Source organism: Trichoderma virens, assembly GCF_000170995.1.
Source record: "Trichoderma virens Gv29-8 chromosome Unknown TRIVIscaffold_91, whole genome shotgun sequence".
NCBI lineage: Eukaryota > Fungi > Ascomycota > Sordariomycetes > Hypocreales > Hypocreaceae > Trichoderma > Trichoderma virens.
The window spans coordinates 470,745-485,670 of NW_014013658.1; the positions used below are offsets into that span (position 1 = coordinate 470,745).

Below are 14,926 nucleotides of genomic sequence, written 5' to 3' on the forward strand. Positions count from 1 at the left end.
TAGCTGTATTCGAATCAACTCACAGGTCTTGGGTTCCTGTAAAAAGATATATATACGTATGGCATCACTTTGTCTCCTCTGAGCTCCATCACGGCTTTGCCGAGCACCGATAGTCTTTCCCTGCCATTGATGCAACACAGGAAAAAATACGACGAATACGCAACAATCATCTTATCCTTTCACTCTCTTTCTTGGCTCTATTCCTAAAGCTGGGGCTGTACTATCGCCACTCCTTGCTTTCAGCTTATCAATACCGCCGACCTGCGTTCAACTCTCAGAAATTTTGATTGCTTGTCCTACCGGATTCTTTCCCAGGCCGCTGTCATCCACTCTCTTCCTAGCACCGGTTGCACAACGTCTTTGGAACTACAAGACATAGCGTCATTCCGGAGCCTCCTCTGATTCCGCGGGACCAATGGGCTAGGATCTACCCGCTTCTTCCAGCTCGCTTTGGCCATCTACTGGACCACAAATTTATACCACTCAAGCCACTCAAATCTCACTGCTACATCTGAGGATCCGCAATTGGACCGGTGTGGAAGTCACCGGTATCTTGCATCTTAGCTGCACTATATTTGTTCAATCTGCTGCTGGACAATTAAGTTGTGCCTTGACTCTTCCGAGACCAAGAGTATCCACGGGACTATACATTCATTGTATGCATATATATGCACACTCGTATATATATTACCCTTTTCGCGCACTCATCCAAACCCAATTTCATCTCCTACCAACTATAGCCATTCCAATCAGTTGATCCCAAGGCCAATTGTACCCATTCCTTTCCAAGGCCATCTTCTCATAAAAGCGTCTGCCATATCACCAACTGTCAAGCAGATCAGCCATATTAATAATACAAGAGTCTTCCAAAAACGCCCCTATGTCTCAAATGACGTTCAAGGGATTCACAGACGGGCCTGACTTGAGGCCGTTTGCCTGCGATTGGGAGTCCTGTAACAAGGTACGGATAGCAATTGGTTACCTAGCCGCGGATATTCTTGCACACATATTGACAAACTACAAGGATTTCAAACGCAGGTCAGACCTAACAAGGCACTACAAAATTCACACGAATGAGCGACCACATCCATGTACAGCTCCTGGCTGCGAAAAGCGGTTCATTCAGCGCAGCGCTCTAGCTGTGCACACTCGGACACATACTGGCGAGAAGCCGCACAAATGCAAATATCCTGGATGCACAAAGAGGTTCTCAGATGTAGGTCATCTACAAATTCCCCAAGACGAATCGGAAAACTCATAATGCGAATAGTCATCAAGCCTTGCCAGGCACCGCCACGTACACACTGGGAGCCGTAGTCGCCGATGTGCGCATATCGACTGTCCGAAGAGGTATGAACCACAAGGTCCTCTTCAACTGAAGTTGTGTAACTGACCAGACTAGCTTTTGCCGTAACAAGCTCGCCGTCAGGCAGAGACATCACTCTCAACAGCGCGATATTTTCGGCGGGCAAATCGATTGCATCTCTGATTCAGAATCCAGCCGCTCGTCGTCTATGCCGGCCCAACCATCCACCCCACAGCCTCTTCATGGCATCGGCGCTCACCACGTCTCGGCACTACAAGGAAGCATATTCCAACACACTCCACCTGCTTCCGATCTTGATGGCCAGGTGCATATCTGCTGCCTGGATGAGCCATTTCATTCCCCTCACACCGCTGCTGATGAACTGCAAGACATTACTACACTGCATCGATTCAGCAGCATGCCCTTATATAGCATTGGGCAAGGCAATGCTCATATTGAGACGATGAGCTTGGATGATCAGTATACTGGATCGATTGGACAATCCGCAATGGACCTGTCGTATTCGAACCTGGGTCTTAATACTACTCCACACAACAGTCCTGCGAGCCTCCAGTCAACTTCTACACAAGGCGCTTTATCACAAAAGGGCTATCACAAGTACATGGGACTGCAGAATTCAACATACCCATTGAAGACCGTAGGTTCTCTGGGACAGCCCGCATCAATAATGACCTACTCTCAACAGTTGGCTCAAGCACGGCAGCAAATGCTGATCCATCCAGGGCAAATTCCAAGCCATATTGTGGGACGATACGGTTCTCCCACATCGGTGAAGTCTGAGCCATGGTATGGATACGAGACGTATGGTGTGTACACTATGTAAGCAGCGACAAGTCCGTTTGGTGTACAGGAAGCAAAAACTGCTTCGGCGGACTTTGGGGCGAGATGGGATCAGCAATTCTCCAGCTCCAGCTGCTCTTAATAATAAACCGGAATAAAACAAACGAGGGTTAGAAACACTTGGAGTTACTTTGGGGCGGATATTTGTTTTTTCTTTTCTTTTTCTTTTCTCTTTTTCTTATTTCTTCTCCTTCTGCGGGCGGCACGGAGGGAGGCGGCAGGGCATTCTATGGAATAGCACGGTGCTATGAGTGAGGCGGACTAATTGCGTGTATTGATTATGTATATTGGCAACTCTGTGTATATGTTATATGTAAATATGTATAAAACGTGGTTTTATTTCAACAGCATAAAGCCAAGTATAAAAACAATCTGCTTTATTGTTATCGAGATCAAGCTAAACTCTCTGTTAATGCACTTTGTGACTATAAGTCAGTGGCACTGGGAATGTGGCTGCGGCATTCCAAAAACTGATGGGTGGGCCCCGGCTTTTTCTATTGGGCTTTTTCTACAAGCTTCTGTCTGGCCGGTCAGGTGACCTGTCGCGCCGACTAGCCCGGTGAAGGCTCGGAAGCTGGTCGGCCCTCTCGTTGCCGGTCAGTGGCAAGATCTCTTCCCGCCCTTATACTGTTGTGAATCCAACCGGCATCATGAGGGCATCGAGGTAGAAGTTTTTTGCACTCGGAAATCTCCTCGCCTGCGACCAACTACTATCCTTCTTCTCGACGATTGGTAGGGGGAGGGATCCACGGATCCAAGCTCATTCTTATCTATTGCCGTTGCTGGACCTGGTCGGCTTCCCAATAGCGCCAGGTCTTGGCCCGGCAGGCTGCTGCTCCACGTCATACGTTAGGACGGCATTGACTATCCTTGCATCCTTTGTCTCTGGTTTCCATTCTCTTGTCATCGCGGGGCTTGACATTCAATACCCAATCTTCGCCTTAAGATAGGCGGCGTCACTCGCGGCGATGGCGTTCCACGGTGGCTTGCTGCCTGTAAGTACCTGCCCAGGTCCCATCACCACCTGAACCCCGAAAACCGAGGCCATGTGCTGACTCGGAATTGAACAGTCCATGGCAGCAGCCGCGGCGGACACCTTACCTTCCATCACCAACACTCTCATGAGACCCTGGCGACCCTCGCCGGTGCCGCGCCAGCAAGCCGATGTTACTGCTGGAGCCGAGACTGCGCGGACCAGTTCCGTGGTTGAAGCGACAGAAAAGGTGAGAACACTCCTTGTACAGCATTTATAACGACCTGCAGTGTTAACTTTGCTGGCGCTTTCCCAGTCGGCGCGACCTCAGTTACCCGATTTCCTCCAAGAAGCACCAACGCACGCACTTAAGGCCATAACACCCAACGCGATGGCACCAACGGACGTCCGCGCTTCCATCTCTGGACTGGGCCGAGTTGGGTTGCTCGCGGCGAACCCAATCCTTCGGCGGCCTTACTTCCAACCTGTCAATACTGTATCATCTCCCCTTGTCAACCTGTTTATGCGATCTACTCCTGCCGTCTCGTCCCCGCTACGCGCAATGTCTACGACCCGGATTCTCTCCGGAACACTCGGTATGCAGCACAGAGGCTTTGGAACGTCGAATGGAATTTCTCGCAGTCAATTAGCTTCTGTCGAAGAATCAGCAAACAGGAACCCCGGAAACGCAAACCTTCAAAATGCCTTTTACCAGCTTCTCTTGAGAGCAAACATGCCTGGCATCTTGGTGGAAAGATACCAAACTGGCCGTTTCGCAACAAACGCAGGCACCGAGGACGCTTACAAACGGGCCCTGGCCGCTCTCAATAGCGGTACGAGCACCACCGTGGCGACAGCTACAGCGACGCCGGGATTTGCACGTGGACAATGGGCAGGAAATGAACAGGCCATTGCGAATGCCGCCCTTAGCGGATCGATGGGCGTCAAGGGAGAGCCAATCCACGTTGTTGTTCAAGAGTCCACCCGGTCGCTTGTTTTCCGTTGGGTCAAGTTTTTCGCTACCTTCATTGTTTTCACCTACCTTTGCTTCGCTGCCGTGACGATCCTGATTGAGACGCTGAGCACCTTCAGGCGTGGACCAGGAGCCAAGACCGATTCTGAGGTCAAGGCTGAGAAACAGACAACCCGTTTTGACGATGTTCATGGATGCGACGAGGCCAAGGAAGAGCTGCAGGAGGTGGTCGAATTCCTCCGCAACCCGGATAGCTTCTCTGACCTAGGTGCTAAGCTGCCCAAAGGTGTTCTCCTTGTTGGACCCCCTGGTACTGGAAAGACGCTGCTCGCTCGAGCCGTTGCTGGAGAGGCTGGCGTCCCCTTCTTCTACATGTCTGGCAGTGAATTCGATGAAATCTTTGTTGGTGTCGGAGCCAAGCGCGTTCGAGAGCTATTTGCGGCGGCCAAAGCCAAGTCTCCTGCCATTATCTTTATCGATGAACTGGATGCTATTGGTGGAAAACGTAACCCAAGGGATCAAGCTCACTCCAAGCAGACTCTGAACCAGTTGCTCACGGAACTCGATGGATTCGACACGGATACAAAGATCATCATCATGGCTGCCACCAACTTGCCCAAATTGCTGGATAAGGCTCTTACCAGGCCCGGGCGATTCGACCGACACATCAACGTGGACCTGCCAGACGTTCGCGGACGCATTGCTATTCTGAAGCACCATGCTAAGAAGATCAGACTGGCACCGGATGTGGATCTTGACTCCATTGCTGCACGCGCACCCGGTCAATCTGGTGCCGACCTTGAGAACATGCTGAATGTCGCGGCCTTGCGAGCTAGCAGAGCGAAGGCCCGCGAGGTTTCTAAGCAAGATATCGACTGGGCATTCGACCGAATCACCATGGGCGCTGAAAGAAAGTCAATGGTGGTGACGGAAAAGGAAAAGGAAATGACGGCATATCACGAAGCTGGCCACGCTCTTGTCCAATTGTTCGAAAAGGAAAGCTCCAACAGACTCTACAAGGTTACAATTCTTCCCAAGGGCCCTTCCCTGGGCCACACTGCTCATGTCCCTGCCATGGACAAGTACTCATACACCGCGGCCGAATACATGTCCAATATCCGGGTTCTTCTTGGAGGCAAGATGGCGGAAGAGATGCGATACGGTGACGATAAAGTGACGTCCGGTGTTTCCAATGTATGTTTTATACCCCCCTTTCTTTTCGAAAACCAAAGAAACACATGTATCGTGAATGCGAACGCGCGCTAATACACCTGTTTACAGGATCTGGAGAGAGCTACTGACCTGAGTTTTATGATGGTCACCCACTTCGGCATGTCCAACGCCTTGGGGCCTGTTGAGTATGGCAGAAGATATGAGAACCTCAGTTCTGAGACCAAGGCCGTGATTGAGGGCGAAGTCCAGAAGACGCTGAGAAAATCATATGAAGACGTGAGAAAGGTCCTGACGGAGAAGCGCAAGGAACTTGACTTGCTAGCCCAAGCGTTGGTACAATACGAGACGCTAGATAAGGAGGAGGTTGAGAAAGTAATCCGAGGAGAGAAGCTACCAGGTCGGACAGTTGTGCCCAAGGGACCGCTCACACTACCAATCCCGGACGAAATCCCTCGACCTCCGGGCCTGGGAGTGCCTCAGCCTCACCCTCCCGAAACACCAGCTCCCCCGGCTTCTGCTAGGTCATCTGCCACATGAGGACGGTTGTGAGCATGATGATGGCGGTGGCGGTTGTGGTATGACGGCATGATTTGACATGGCGAGGCAAAAGCGTGGTAATATGCTATGAAGTGACGAATATCGATATGGGCTAGTGGGAAACACAATCCTTCTTTTTTATTTGCATGGAGCTCTCTACTTCGCAGTGGCCAACAGGGTTTGGCTAGCGAGCAAGCCGAAGCGATGTTTTTGACATTCCGGATCTTTGAAAAGGAAGACCGAAGGAGTTATCTCCATGGCCTGGACGACTTATTTCCTATCGCCGTGCACATCTGGAGGAAGTCTTTTTTCAAACTGGTAAGCGTATTGGAAGGGGGCCCTTTGAACAGCGTGGTGTGGCCTGAAATGAAATGCAATGCATCTGAGACATAAATTGGGTCTTGATGAATGCTGCTGTACTGTATTAAAATCTCTATCTTGTACATTGAATCACCGCTGGATTTCTGATACCTCGGAATATCACTGTTTCCTGTTTTTTTATGTTTAACAAGATGGCAACCTGACATGACTTGTGATTTGAGGTCCATACACTTTTGTGTTGTGTAATACATCGGTATTAAGTCACCCCAAACTCCATGGCTATAGTGCTATAGTTCATTCTACCCCAAGTTACGGAGTATATACTAACAATCTATTCGTTTATTCGTATTTAGCATTTAGCCACATATAGCCAGGGTTTCTTTATCTCCGATCGGATATATCTCTCCTAGTGGAGGGATTTTCTGTTATTTCCTCCTGTTGCTAGTTATCGAGCTAAGTCCCTTGGGGGGTTTTGACCCGCTTTCGACTTGCGGCGGGGAAGAGAAATTGGAGGCGGGGGGGGGGGGGGGGATCAAAAAGACGTGATTTGACGTCAAGATTGGGGGTCCATTGGCGATGGAAAAACAGGAAGTTATTGGTGCTTTTTTCTTGTTCCGTTTCTCTGGTTTGAACTATTTGTTGAACTTGTTTCGTCTATTTCTATCTCCATTTCCTCCCTTCCTTATTGTTTTTTCGAACTTGGACAGGTTGCTTGGACTTGAGTTGAACGAGAGTTGTGAAACTACCTATCTACTATTTCGTTGGATCTACACTCGTTGAGAAAGAGGGAAATAGCTTGAAATAAGGCACGATGACCAAGGTTCTTCTCACAGGTAAGTTGCATCTCAAGACTTCATATATGAGCTTGAACTGGCTTTGCTAATATGAAATGAAATAGGTGGCTCAGGCTTCATTGCCGGTATGTTTCGCTTCATTTCGGGCCTTCAACTCTGATTGTCCTATGACAAGACATGAGACAATTATAGCACCACCAAAATACCCCTTTCAAGATTTCACTACTCATCCATGATTCTCACTCAACAACAAGAGAACCAAAGAAGGAGAATTTAAGCTAACAAACATAAAGCCCACATCCTCGAACAACTCCTCGTCAAGAACCACACCGTCATCACCACCGTCCGCACCGAGGAAAAGGCCCAGAAGATCCGCGCCGCCCATCCAGACAGCATCCAGCAGGGCCGCCTCACCGTCGTAACCGTCGGGGACATTGCCCAGCCCACCGCCTTTGACGAGGTCATCGCCGCCAACGCAGACGGGCTCGAGGTCGTCCTGCACACTGCCAGCCCCTTTCACTTTAAGTGGACGGACGCTCAGACGGAGCTCATCGATCCGGCCCTCAATGGCACACGAGGTATCCTCGAGGCCATCCACCGCTCCGCGCCGTCTGTGAAGCGCGTCGTCATCACATCGTCTTTCGCAGCTGTCCTTTCCGAGGAGAGGCTCTTCGATCCCGCCACTACCTTCACCGAGGACTCGTGGAACCCAGATGGCGTCGCTGATGCAGGCCGCTCGCCCCCCACTGCCTACCGCGTCTCTAAGACGGCCGCCGAGCGCCTCGCATGGGACTTTGTCGCTCGCGAGAAGACCTCTTTCGACCTCGTTACTGTGAACCCACCTGTTGTCTTTGGACCCGTGGCTCATAGCCTGGCCTCGCTCGACTCGATTAACACGTCTAATGAGCGCATCGTCGCACTTCTGCGTGGCGAATGGAAGACCCGAATCGGCGACACTGGCCCCGTCGGCTTGTGGATCGACGTGCGTGACGCTGCTGCCGCCCACATCAAGGCCTTTGAGATCCCCGAAGCCGGAGGCCGTCGTCTCTTCACCGTCGGAGGCAGGACGTCCAACCAGGAGGTTGCCAGGATCGTCCGCGAGGGTTTCCCCGAGTACGCCGACAGACTGCCCGGCCCGGAAGTGCCAGGCGGAGAGCCTGCGGATGAGAACAAGACGTTCAAGTATAACAACGATGCGACGTACAAGTTGCTGGGGATTGAGTGGATTTCTATTGAGAAGAGCGTGTCTGACACTGTCCGTTCACTCAAGGCCCACGGCATCTAGATTGGTCTACTAGATAGTGTATGTATATAAAAAAGCAGTGACAAGCAATTAATAAAACAAAACATTTTAGATTAAAAGTTGAAAGATCGAAAAGAAATATCTATGAGTGTTGGAGTTCGTTTTGTAAAACCCCCCTATCTCCTGATTCCTCCATGTAGCGCACACACATCATATATTATATCGCAAACTCTAACCATTCTTCTGCCTTCCAGACATTCTCACTCCTTCTTCACATCGTTCAAACAAACCTCATTCAACAGCGGACTGGCCACATGCCTCACCCTCCTCGGAGACTGCATCGGTGTCTCTAGAGGTCTCCCAGCGCCGTTTTGGCTACTCTCCTCCCCTGGCCTCTGAGCGCCACCGTTTCCTTCACTAGTGCCCGCAGACAGTCCAGTCACAGCCGCAAAGCTTGGTGACACTTGCCGAGTCCGACCCGTTGGCGATACCAAAGGCGATTTCAAGGGGCTCATCCGGCCATCCGCAGGAAGACTCGGAAGCGCTCGCGTTGGTGGCGGCCCGGGACTCGCCAGACCACGAACCACCAGCGGTGCTTCATACACTCGTGGCGGCGGTCGCGGAAACTCAGTGGCAGTGGCGCCGCTGTATCTCATCTGTGCCGAGTCGGCGGATACATTGGAAGTGGCCTTCAAGGTGCTGGTGGTACTGAAGATGCTTGAGACGCTGGCGCCTGGGGCAACGTCATCCCTGAGTGGCCTCGTCACAGTCGTCGCCTGCGAGATTGTGGTTGTTGCCGTAATGCCTCCGTGTTCGCCATCTTCTGGGCCCCTCCTGGCTCTAGAGATGGAGATTGGCGATAGGGGTGACAGAGGCGGCATGGGAGACAGTGGCACACCGGTCCATTCTTGCGAGTCCTCTTCATTATACTGACGGCGGTGGTTATTGCGGCGCAGGCTCAGCGCCCTGGTCAACAAGAAGCGTCGCTCTTGCAGTCGTGGAGGTGGCGTCAACGGGCCACAGGGGGGTCCGGCATACAAGCTCGACGGAGATATGAGCGGCGTAGGTGGAAGGCTGCTGGGCTTAATGGGACGACTGATGCGTTTCTTGTTGCGGAACCGCGCCTTCACCTTCAGGTGCCATGCGATCAAGGCAACGACCGCCAGAATTCCAACCATGACGGAGACGCCGATTGTGACCTTTGTGCTGGAAGGCACTTGGCTTTTGCCTCCTGTTCTGTGGTGAAGAGGCTTCGAGGTTTCCGTCGTCGTGACCAAGTGACTCACAGAAGACCCCGAGGCGTCAACGTCATGAGTTATCTCAGATGCAGAAGGGGGGCTAATATTGGTTGTGATGGTATGAAACCCCTCTACTAGAAATCCTGACAGAGTGGCGGTTGGAACGGCCACAATTGGTGTAGTAGGTTGCTGCTGCTGTCGACGAGCATGTTTTTTTCCGTCGACGATACTCTTCGAGCGGACATGCGACTCATCTGACGATATAGGATGAGATGCAGGGCTGTAAACATTTCTGCCATGAGCAATCTTAATGAGCTTGTCTTTCAGCTGTTGAATAGAAGGTGCACACTACCTTTGACAAGAGTTGAGGAACTGGTGGAGGCTCACTAGAAGAAAACTTAGTTATATAAACCTGCAATCTCCAGAAGGCCGACGCACAATCTTGGTCAGCATCTCCTATGCTCTTCATCTTGCACAGATGGGAGCCACAGTAGTAAAGCACGGGAAATCCTCCTCTTCCGTCCTCTAACAAACGTGAAAACGTCTGACACATTGCCCCAGCTGCCTCCTTCTTGGACGTCAATAACCTGAAAAACTGGGCCTGGCAGTCTGCTGAACAGTCAGAAACATGGTGCTCATTAGTTGTAGCCAAGGGAATCGAGTCGTCGATAAAGTTGGGTTCTTCCATAACGATTCGCCGTCAATCTTTTCCAATGTCTATATGCAAGTCTAAGTATTAATGATTCGGTAGAAACAGAGGAGATCGTTCAATCATCAATTTGAGGTATCGTTGAAAAAAAGTACAACAACAGAGTTATACCAATCATATAATAAACGAGTGTAGATGCTACATGAGCAATAATGAGAAGAATTCACGGCATCAGAACTTTCATTGAGGGGCAAGATGCTGGGCGGCGTGGATTGAAAAACTTTCAAAACGATTATTCGATCCGAGGGCCTTGGGTGTCTACTATATACCTCGTACATGTCAATGGCTCAGTATGAGAAGGAAACACAGGTGCGAGGATGGTCCGTGACCTTTTGGTAAGGAACATGGATAGCCTCAGCCTCAAAAAGAAGAACAGCAGACGGGGCCATCTGTAGGAGGGTCTCACACGGCTCTGCGGCATACCGCTCCCGACGAGAACGTCTTCGTATGGCTCTCGGGTTGCAGACATTACCTTTCGAGCTTGGGATATACGGTTGCGTCGTGGATGCCCAATAGCCTCCATCGACCTCGGGGCCGGCCGGACGCGACGATGGCGCTAATGGGTGGAAGCCATGCAAAGATTCTGGTGGAGACGAGCTGTCCGAGGCACCACAACCTGGTCGAGCTGTAGACTATTCAACAGAAGCTCGCTTCAAACAATTTGTGTAATGTGGAACCATCCAAGTACCGTGGCGGATGATTGCTTCCCGGTGGCTTTCTGGCCCCCCTGTCGGCTCATGGCCTCCTCGTGGAAGATCAGAACCTACATGCAACAACTGCAGATTTCAAGATACAAACACCGCCCGTGGCCGTTTACCCCTTTGTATTCTTGATTGCTCGTTGAATGAGGGTCCAGAGTGGCAATCTCCTGAGCAAACAGGCCAGCCACTTGACTCGAGGAGAGAGCGGGAGTTCTTTATGCTTCGAGAACAGTTGCTAGAGCGTGCTTCGGGGCTGAAAGCATCATATATTAGTGCTGCCCAATAGACTGGTAGTAAGCTTGTACGACACAACTTCAGTTGACTCGAGGCGTATTCTGCAGCTGGTACGAGTAGTTGATGCTGCTTCACAACACGGTGACGCCAAGCGGAGGGGGATTCTACAAGTGGCCAATGATCTCTCCCAGCTGATAAAAAGAATGGTGTATGAGTTGAGCCGCTAGTCTGTGCAATATTGATCACTTAAATCGTCCTCCTTTCCCCCTCGCAAAAGTTGACGTAAATAGAATAGAGTGAAACAGAAGCAGCCTGCGAGGCATGATGACATTGAGGGAGAAAGAATAAATTAAGAGACCATGGCATGGCATTTCCAACTCGAATTTGTGGAAATGGAAGCGAGAAAGAAGGATGCTGTTGGCCGTCGAAGGTAGCACAATGCTGGCAACCTATCGTCTCGTCCCAAGTTGATGTAGCATCATTGTTTGTGATAAGCCCGCATTAGTCTGACAATCTCGGGGATAGACGAGATTGACAAACGAGTACGAAAAACGCTCATTTGGCATTTCTTTTTGCTCGCGCCTTACAAGGTACTTACCAGTGCTGCAAGCCCACTGCAGCTAATTTGAAACATGCTGGAATCCACGCATACTGATGAAGAAAACTGGGAGAAAATGCAGCCAAGGCAGTACCATGGGTGATGGCAGAGAATATCAGACGATTCTGACCATCACTAGAGCGAAAGAGAGCCTCGATGAGCTCAAAAGTGAGTAACTGTGGAACCAAGTAATAAACACAAAGCACAGAAATTCCATCCTCGTACCTCCAGTCTGCAGCAGTCGGCCATTCTGCCTTACCCAGCGTAATCGATATGGACTCGAGGGAAGAGACGTAAAGTTGCTCTGCAGGGGTGCCGCCACTCAAGCGGCTGAATCGCGTCGTGGAGAAGCCGAGCCTGCAGGATTGTCGCAAACAAGTTGCCAAAGAGCTGCCAGCCAGACAAGACAAACTTTTCGTATTCATGCCGTTCACACCTCGAAATGCAATATGGGCGTTTGTGACTGCAGGTGATCAACGCCTCGCCGTTCTGCGAGGTAACAGGAGCAGAAGAGAAGGAGAACAAGGAGGCGGCCATGACGTCTTTGCTTCCGAAGCCGAACTTGGTATTCTTCTCCCTCTTTCGTGTGTGTGCGCGTGTATCTCTCTCTCCTTCTCTATGCCTCTCTCTGCCACTTTCTGTCCCAAACCTGGACCAACCCCAGCCCTAAAATTCTTCCCTGGCTCTCCTCATGTCGTGGCTCAACCAAACAATGCGAGGCGTCCGTATACAAAAGCTTGGCTTACGCGACCTCACCGCAAACCAATGCAGAAAGCCGCCACCACGGGCGCACAATCACACTCCTCTAGCGGTGTGACAAAAAGGCAGAGGCAGAGAAAAGGACGCTGAAAGACCCGACAAGAGAGCGGCGCTCTTCCCAAACGGCGTTGGCAACCGCGGCACAGCGTTTGGGCTTGAGCGTTACGCCAACGCATGCGGAAGCGGTGTCTCGTTTGACCCCTGGGAGGGCGCTGGTCAGCTGGATCGTAGGCGATGCAAAGTGATTGGCACGGTAAAGAGGCTTTTTCGATGGGTGGCTTTGGAGGGCCCAATGAAGACAGACGGAGCCTGGATTGGTGTTTTGGGCAAGTTTGCAGCTTGTTGCCGATAATCGGGGTCCTGCTATGATTGCCATCAGCACTTCGTATCTGCACGCCAATAATCCCACTACTATAGATGGTAGCGGATACGATATGGAAGGATCAAGCAGCTGAGAAGAACATATAGCAGATAGATTAAAGGGATTGATATCCATGCAAGTCGATTACAACGCAAGGACGATGTATAGGTAGATGGCCGAATTGCCGACAGTGATGCCTACAGGTAGTTATTGGTATGACGCAGCAGGGAAATGATTCCCATCTTTACATAATGATGTCTCATTGTATTTGTCAGTCATCTTTATTTATGGGAGCATAATTAATGGGTAATTGAATCTAGAAATCCAAATCGAATGGTCGAAATGTCTGGACATGGTCCACTCCAAAGACTGGCATGTCTCTCTATCCTTGTCACCAATCAATGAACCATGGATGCCATATTGGGAAATGGCAGACGACAGTAATTTGTTTTTACCTTCTCATAGACCACATGACATCCCCAAAGCCAATTAACACAATTTGATATGTCCTCACTTGACATGTTCTCACCAGAAACGGCACCAATCGATTCCATCCTTACCTAAGTATTACCCCCCCTCCTTCTCTTTATACACCAATGCCAACAACCTGACTACACATGAAGCCAAAACAATAGAATATACTCACTCCACCATACAAAGCATCCCCCACTAACAATGCAAGCAGCATTTCGTTCCTGGAGAAGCCTCGTTAACTTTGCGGGGGACCATCTCCACAGCCCCCAAAACCAGTCTAGCCCTCCACCGAGCCTCGGCATCTAGGCCTATCTGCCCCGGATAAGGACAATGAAGAGCTCCATCCGGGGTAGCATCGCCAGCTACGGTATGTAAGATTATCGATAGACAGTCATCTTATAACACCTGCTTTTTTTCTTCTCCTTCATCTCTTCCTTGAAATAGACCAATATCAGCCGTTGATCATCCCTCATACCATCATCTCATCTTCTCAACACCACAACTGCCCATCATGTCCGACAAATCAAAGGCCGAGAACCGCATCCAAGCTCTCACCTCCCAGCTCCTCCCTCCCATTGCCAAAGTCGCCGCCGGCTCCAGCAAGCCCCGAGTCCAAGACAAAGTCGTCATCATCACCGGTAATGCCTCTCCCTCTCCCCCGCCGCTCAAAAGTGCACATACTCATTCCACAGGCGCAAACTCTGCCCTTGGCATTGGCAGGGCCACCGCTCACCAGTATGCCGAGAGCGGTGCTCGGGCCATTTACATCTGCGACTTTGATGGCTCAAATCTTGAGGCTCACAAGAAGGAAATCAACCAGCTGTACCCCAATGTCGAGGTTCACACGCGCCAGTTCGATGCCTCGGATGAGGCAAAGGTCAAGGCCGTTGTCGACGACGCAATGGAGCGCTACGGTCGCCTAGACGTCTTCTTTGCCAATGCCGGCATTACAGGCCCAAATGTCATCTTCACCGACATTGGAGCCGAGGATTTTATGAATGTATACAAGGTTAACACTATGAGGTCCGTCCTTTCTTATGGAGCGCGTCGCTCATCACCATCGCCCATCCGAAACTGACCAATGCTACAGCGTGTTCCTGGCTGCGAAATACGCCGCCCCAGCCATGACAAAAACGTCGTCCCAGAAGCCAGTTCCCGGCGGAAGCATCATCGGTACCGCCTCTGTTGCCGGCATTCGCTCCAATGCCGGCAGCACTGCCTACTCCGCCGCCAAAGCCGGCGTTGTCTCTCTCGCCCAGACAATGTCCTACCAGCTTGCGGGCTCCGGCGTTCGCGTCAACGCTATCTGCCCCGGCATCATCGAGACGGGCATGACGGCGCCTGTGTACGAGGCTGCTCGCGCCCGTGGCAACGAGAAGAAGATTGGCCAGTTGAACCCGACTAAGCGCGGTGGACGTGCAGACGAGGTTGCGCGCGTCGTCTTGTTCCTGGGCAGTGACGAGGCCAGCTATGTTAATGGACAGGCCTGGGCTGTAGATGGAGGGTTGAGTGCTGGACACCCCTTTGTCCCGGGCAAGCTGGCCTAAGGGAAGGGAATCTGCATCTGTACGTCGAGAACATGTAAATTATGTCGAGATGAGTAAAAATTCTGTATATAGCCATCTTAATGTCAAACGCTTCTGCCCCTTTCACATGCTCATTGGGTATCAT

General features: G+C 51.0%; 6 protein-coding genes across 6 annotated transcripts; 4 read left to right on the forward strand and 2 right to left on the reverse strand.

Moving 5' to 3' along the window:
• Positions 1-889: 889 nt before the first annotated feature.
• Positions 890-1,393, forward strand: TRIVIDRAFT_39480 (uncharacterized protein; the record flags this gene model as incomplete). The annotated part of the gene is made up of 3 exons (XM_014094669.1): positions 890-958; positions 1,022-1,216; positions 1,271-1,393. 3 exons carry the CDS (start codon positions 890-892, stop codon positions 1,391-1,393), a joined length of 387 nt encoding a protein of 128 aa, XP_013950144.1.
• A 1,742-nt stretch (positions 1,394-3,135) lies between these two features.
• Positions 3,136-6,329, forward strand: TRIVIDRAFT_210903 (uncharacterized protein; the record flags this gene model as incomplete). Its single annotated transcript, XM_014094670.1, has 4 exons — positions 3,136-3,162; positions 3,238-3,390; positions 3,457-5,307; positions 5,395-6,329. 4 exons carry the CDS (start codon positions 3,136-3,138, stop codon positions 5,821-5,823), a joined length of 2,460 nt encoding a protein of 819 aa, XP_013950145.1.
• Positions 6,330-6,926: 597 nt separating this feature from the next.
• Positions 6,927-8,296, forward strand: TRIVIDRAFT_111299 (uncharacterized protein; the record flags this gene model as incomplete). The annotated part of the gene is made up of 3 exons (XM_014094671.1): positions 6,927-6,977; positions 7,043-7,063; positions 7,232-8,296. The coding sequence occupies 3 exons, from the start codon at positions 6,956-6,958 to the stop codon at positions 8,221-8,223; spliced, it is 1,035 nt and encodes a 344-aa protein (XP_013950146.1).
• A 145-nt stretch (positions 8,297-8,441) lies between these two features.
• TRIVIDRAFT_227877 (uncharacterized protein) lies at positions 8,442-10,107 on the reverse strand (the record flags this gene model as incomplete). Its single annotated transcript, XM_014094672.1, has 3 exons — positions 8,442-9,711; positions 9,772-9,805; positions 9,858-10,107. The coding sequence occupies 3 exons, from the start codon at positions 10,105-10,107 to the stop codon at positions 8,442-8,444; spliced, it is 1,554 nt and encodes a 517-aa protein (XP_013950147.1).
• A 308-nt stretch (positions 10,108-10,415) lies between these two features.
• On the reverse strand, positions 10,416-12,198 carry TRIVIDRAFT_65233 (uncharacterized protein; the record flags this gene model as incomplete). The annotated part of the gene is made up of 5 exons (XM_014094673.1): positions 10,416-10,753; positions 10,946-11,082; positions 11,662-11,839; positions 12,059-12,063; positions 12,098-12,198. The coding sequence occupies 5 exons, from the start codon at positions 12,196-12,198 to the stop codon at positions 10,416-10,418; spliced, it is 759 nt and encodes a 252-aa protein (XP_013950148.1).
• A 1,568-nt stretch (positions 12,199-13,766) lies between these two features.
• TRIVIDRAFT_39266 (uncharacterized protein) lies at positions 13,767-14,802 on the forward strand (the record flags this gene model as incomplete). Its single annotated transcript, XM_014094674.1, has 3 exons — positions 13,767-13,893; positions 13,948-14,278; positions 14,346-14,802. 3 exons carry the CDS (start codon positions 13,767-13,769, stop codon positions 14,800-14,802), a joined length of 915 nt encoding a protein of 304 aa, XP_013950149.1.
• Between the last annotated feature and the right edge of the window lie 124 nt (positions 14,803-14,926).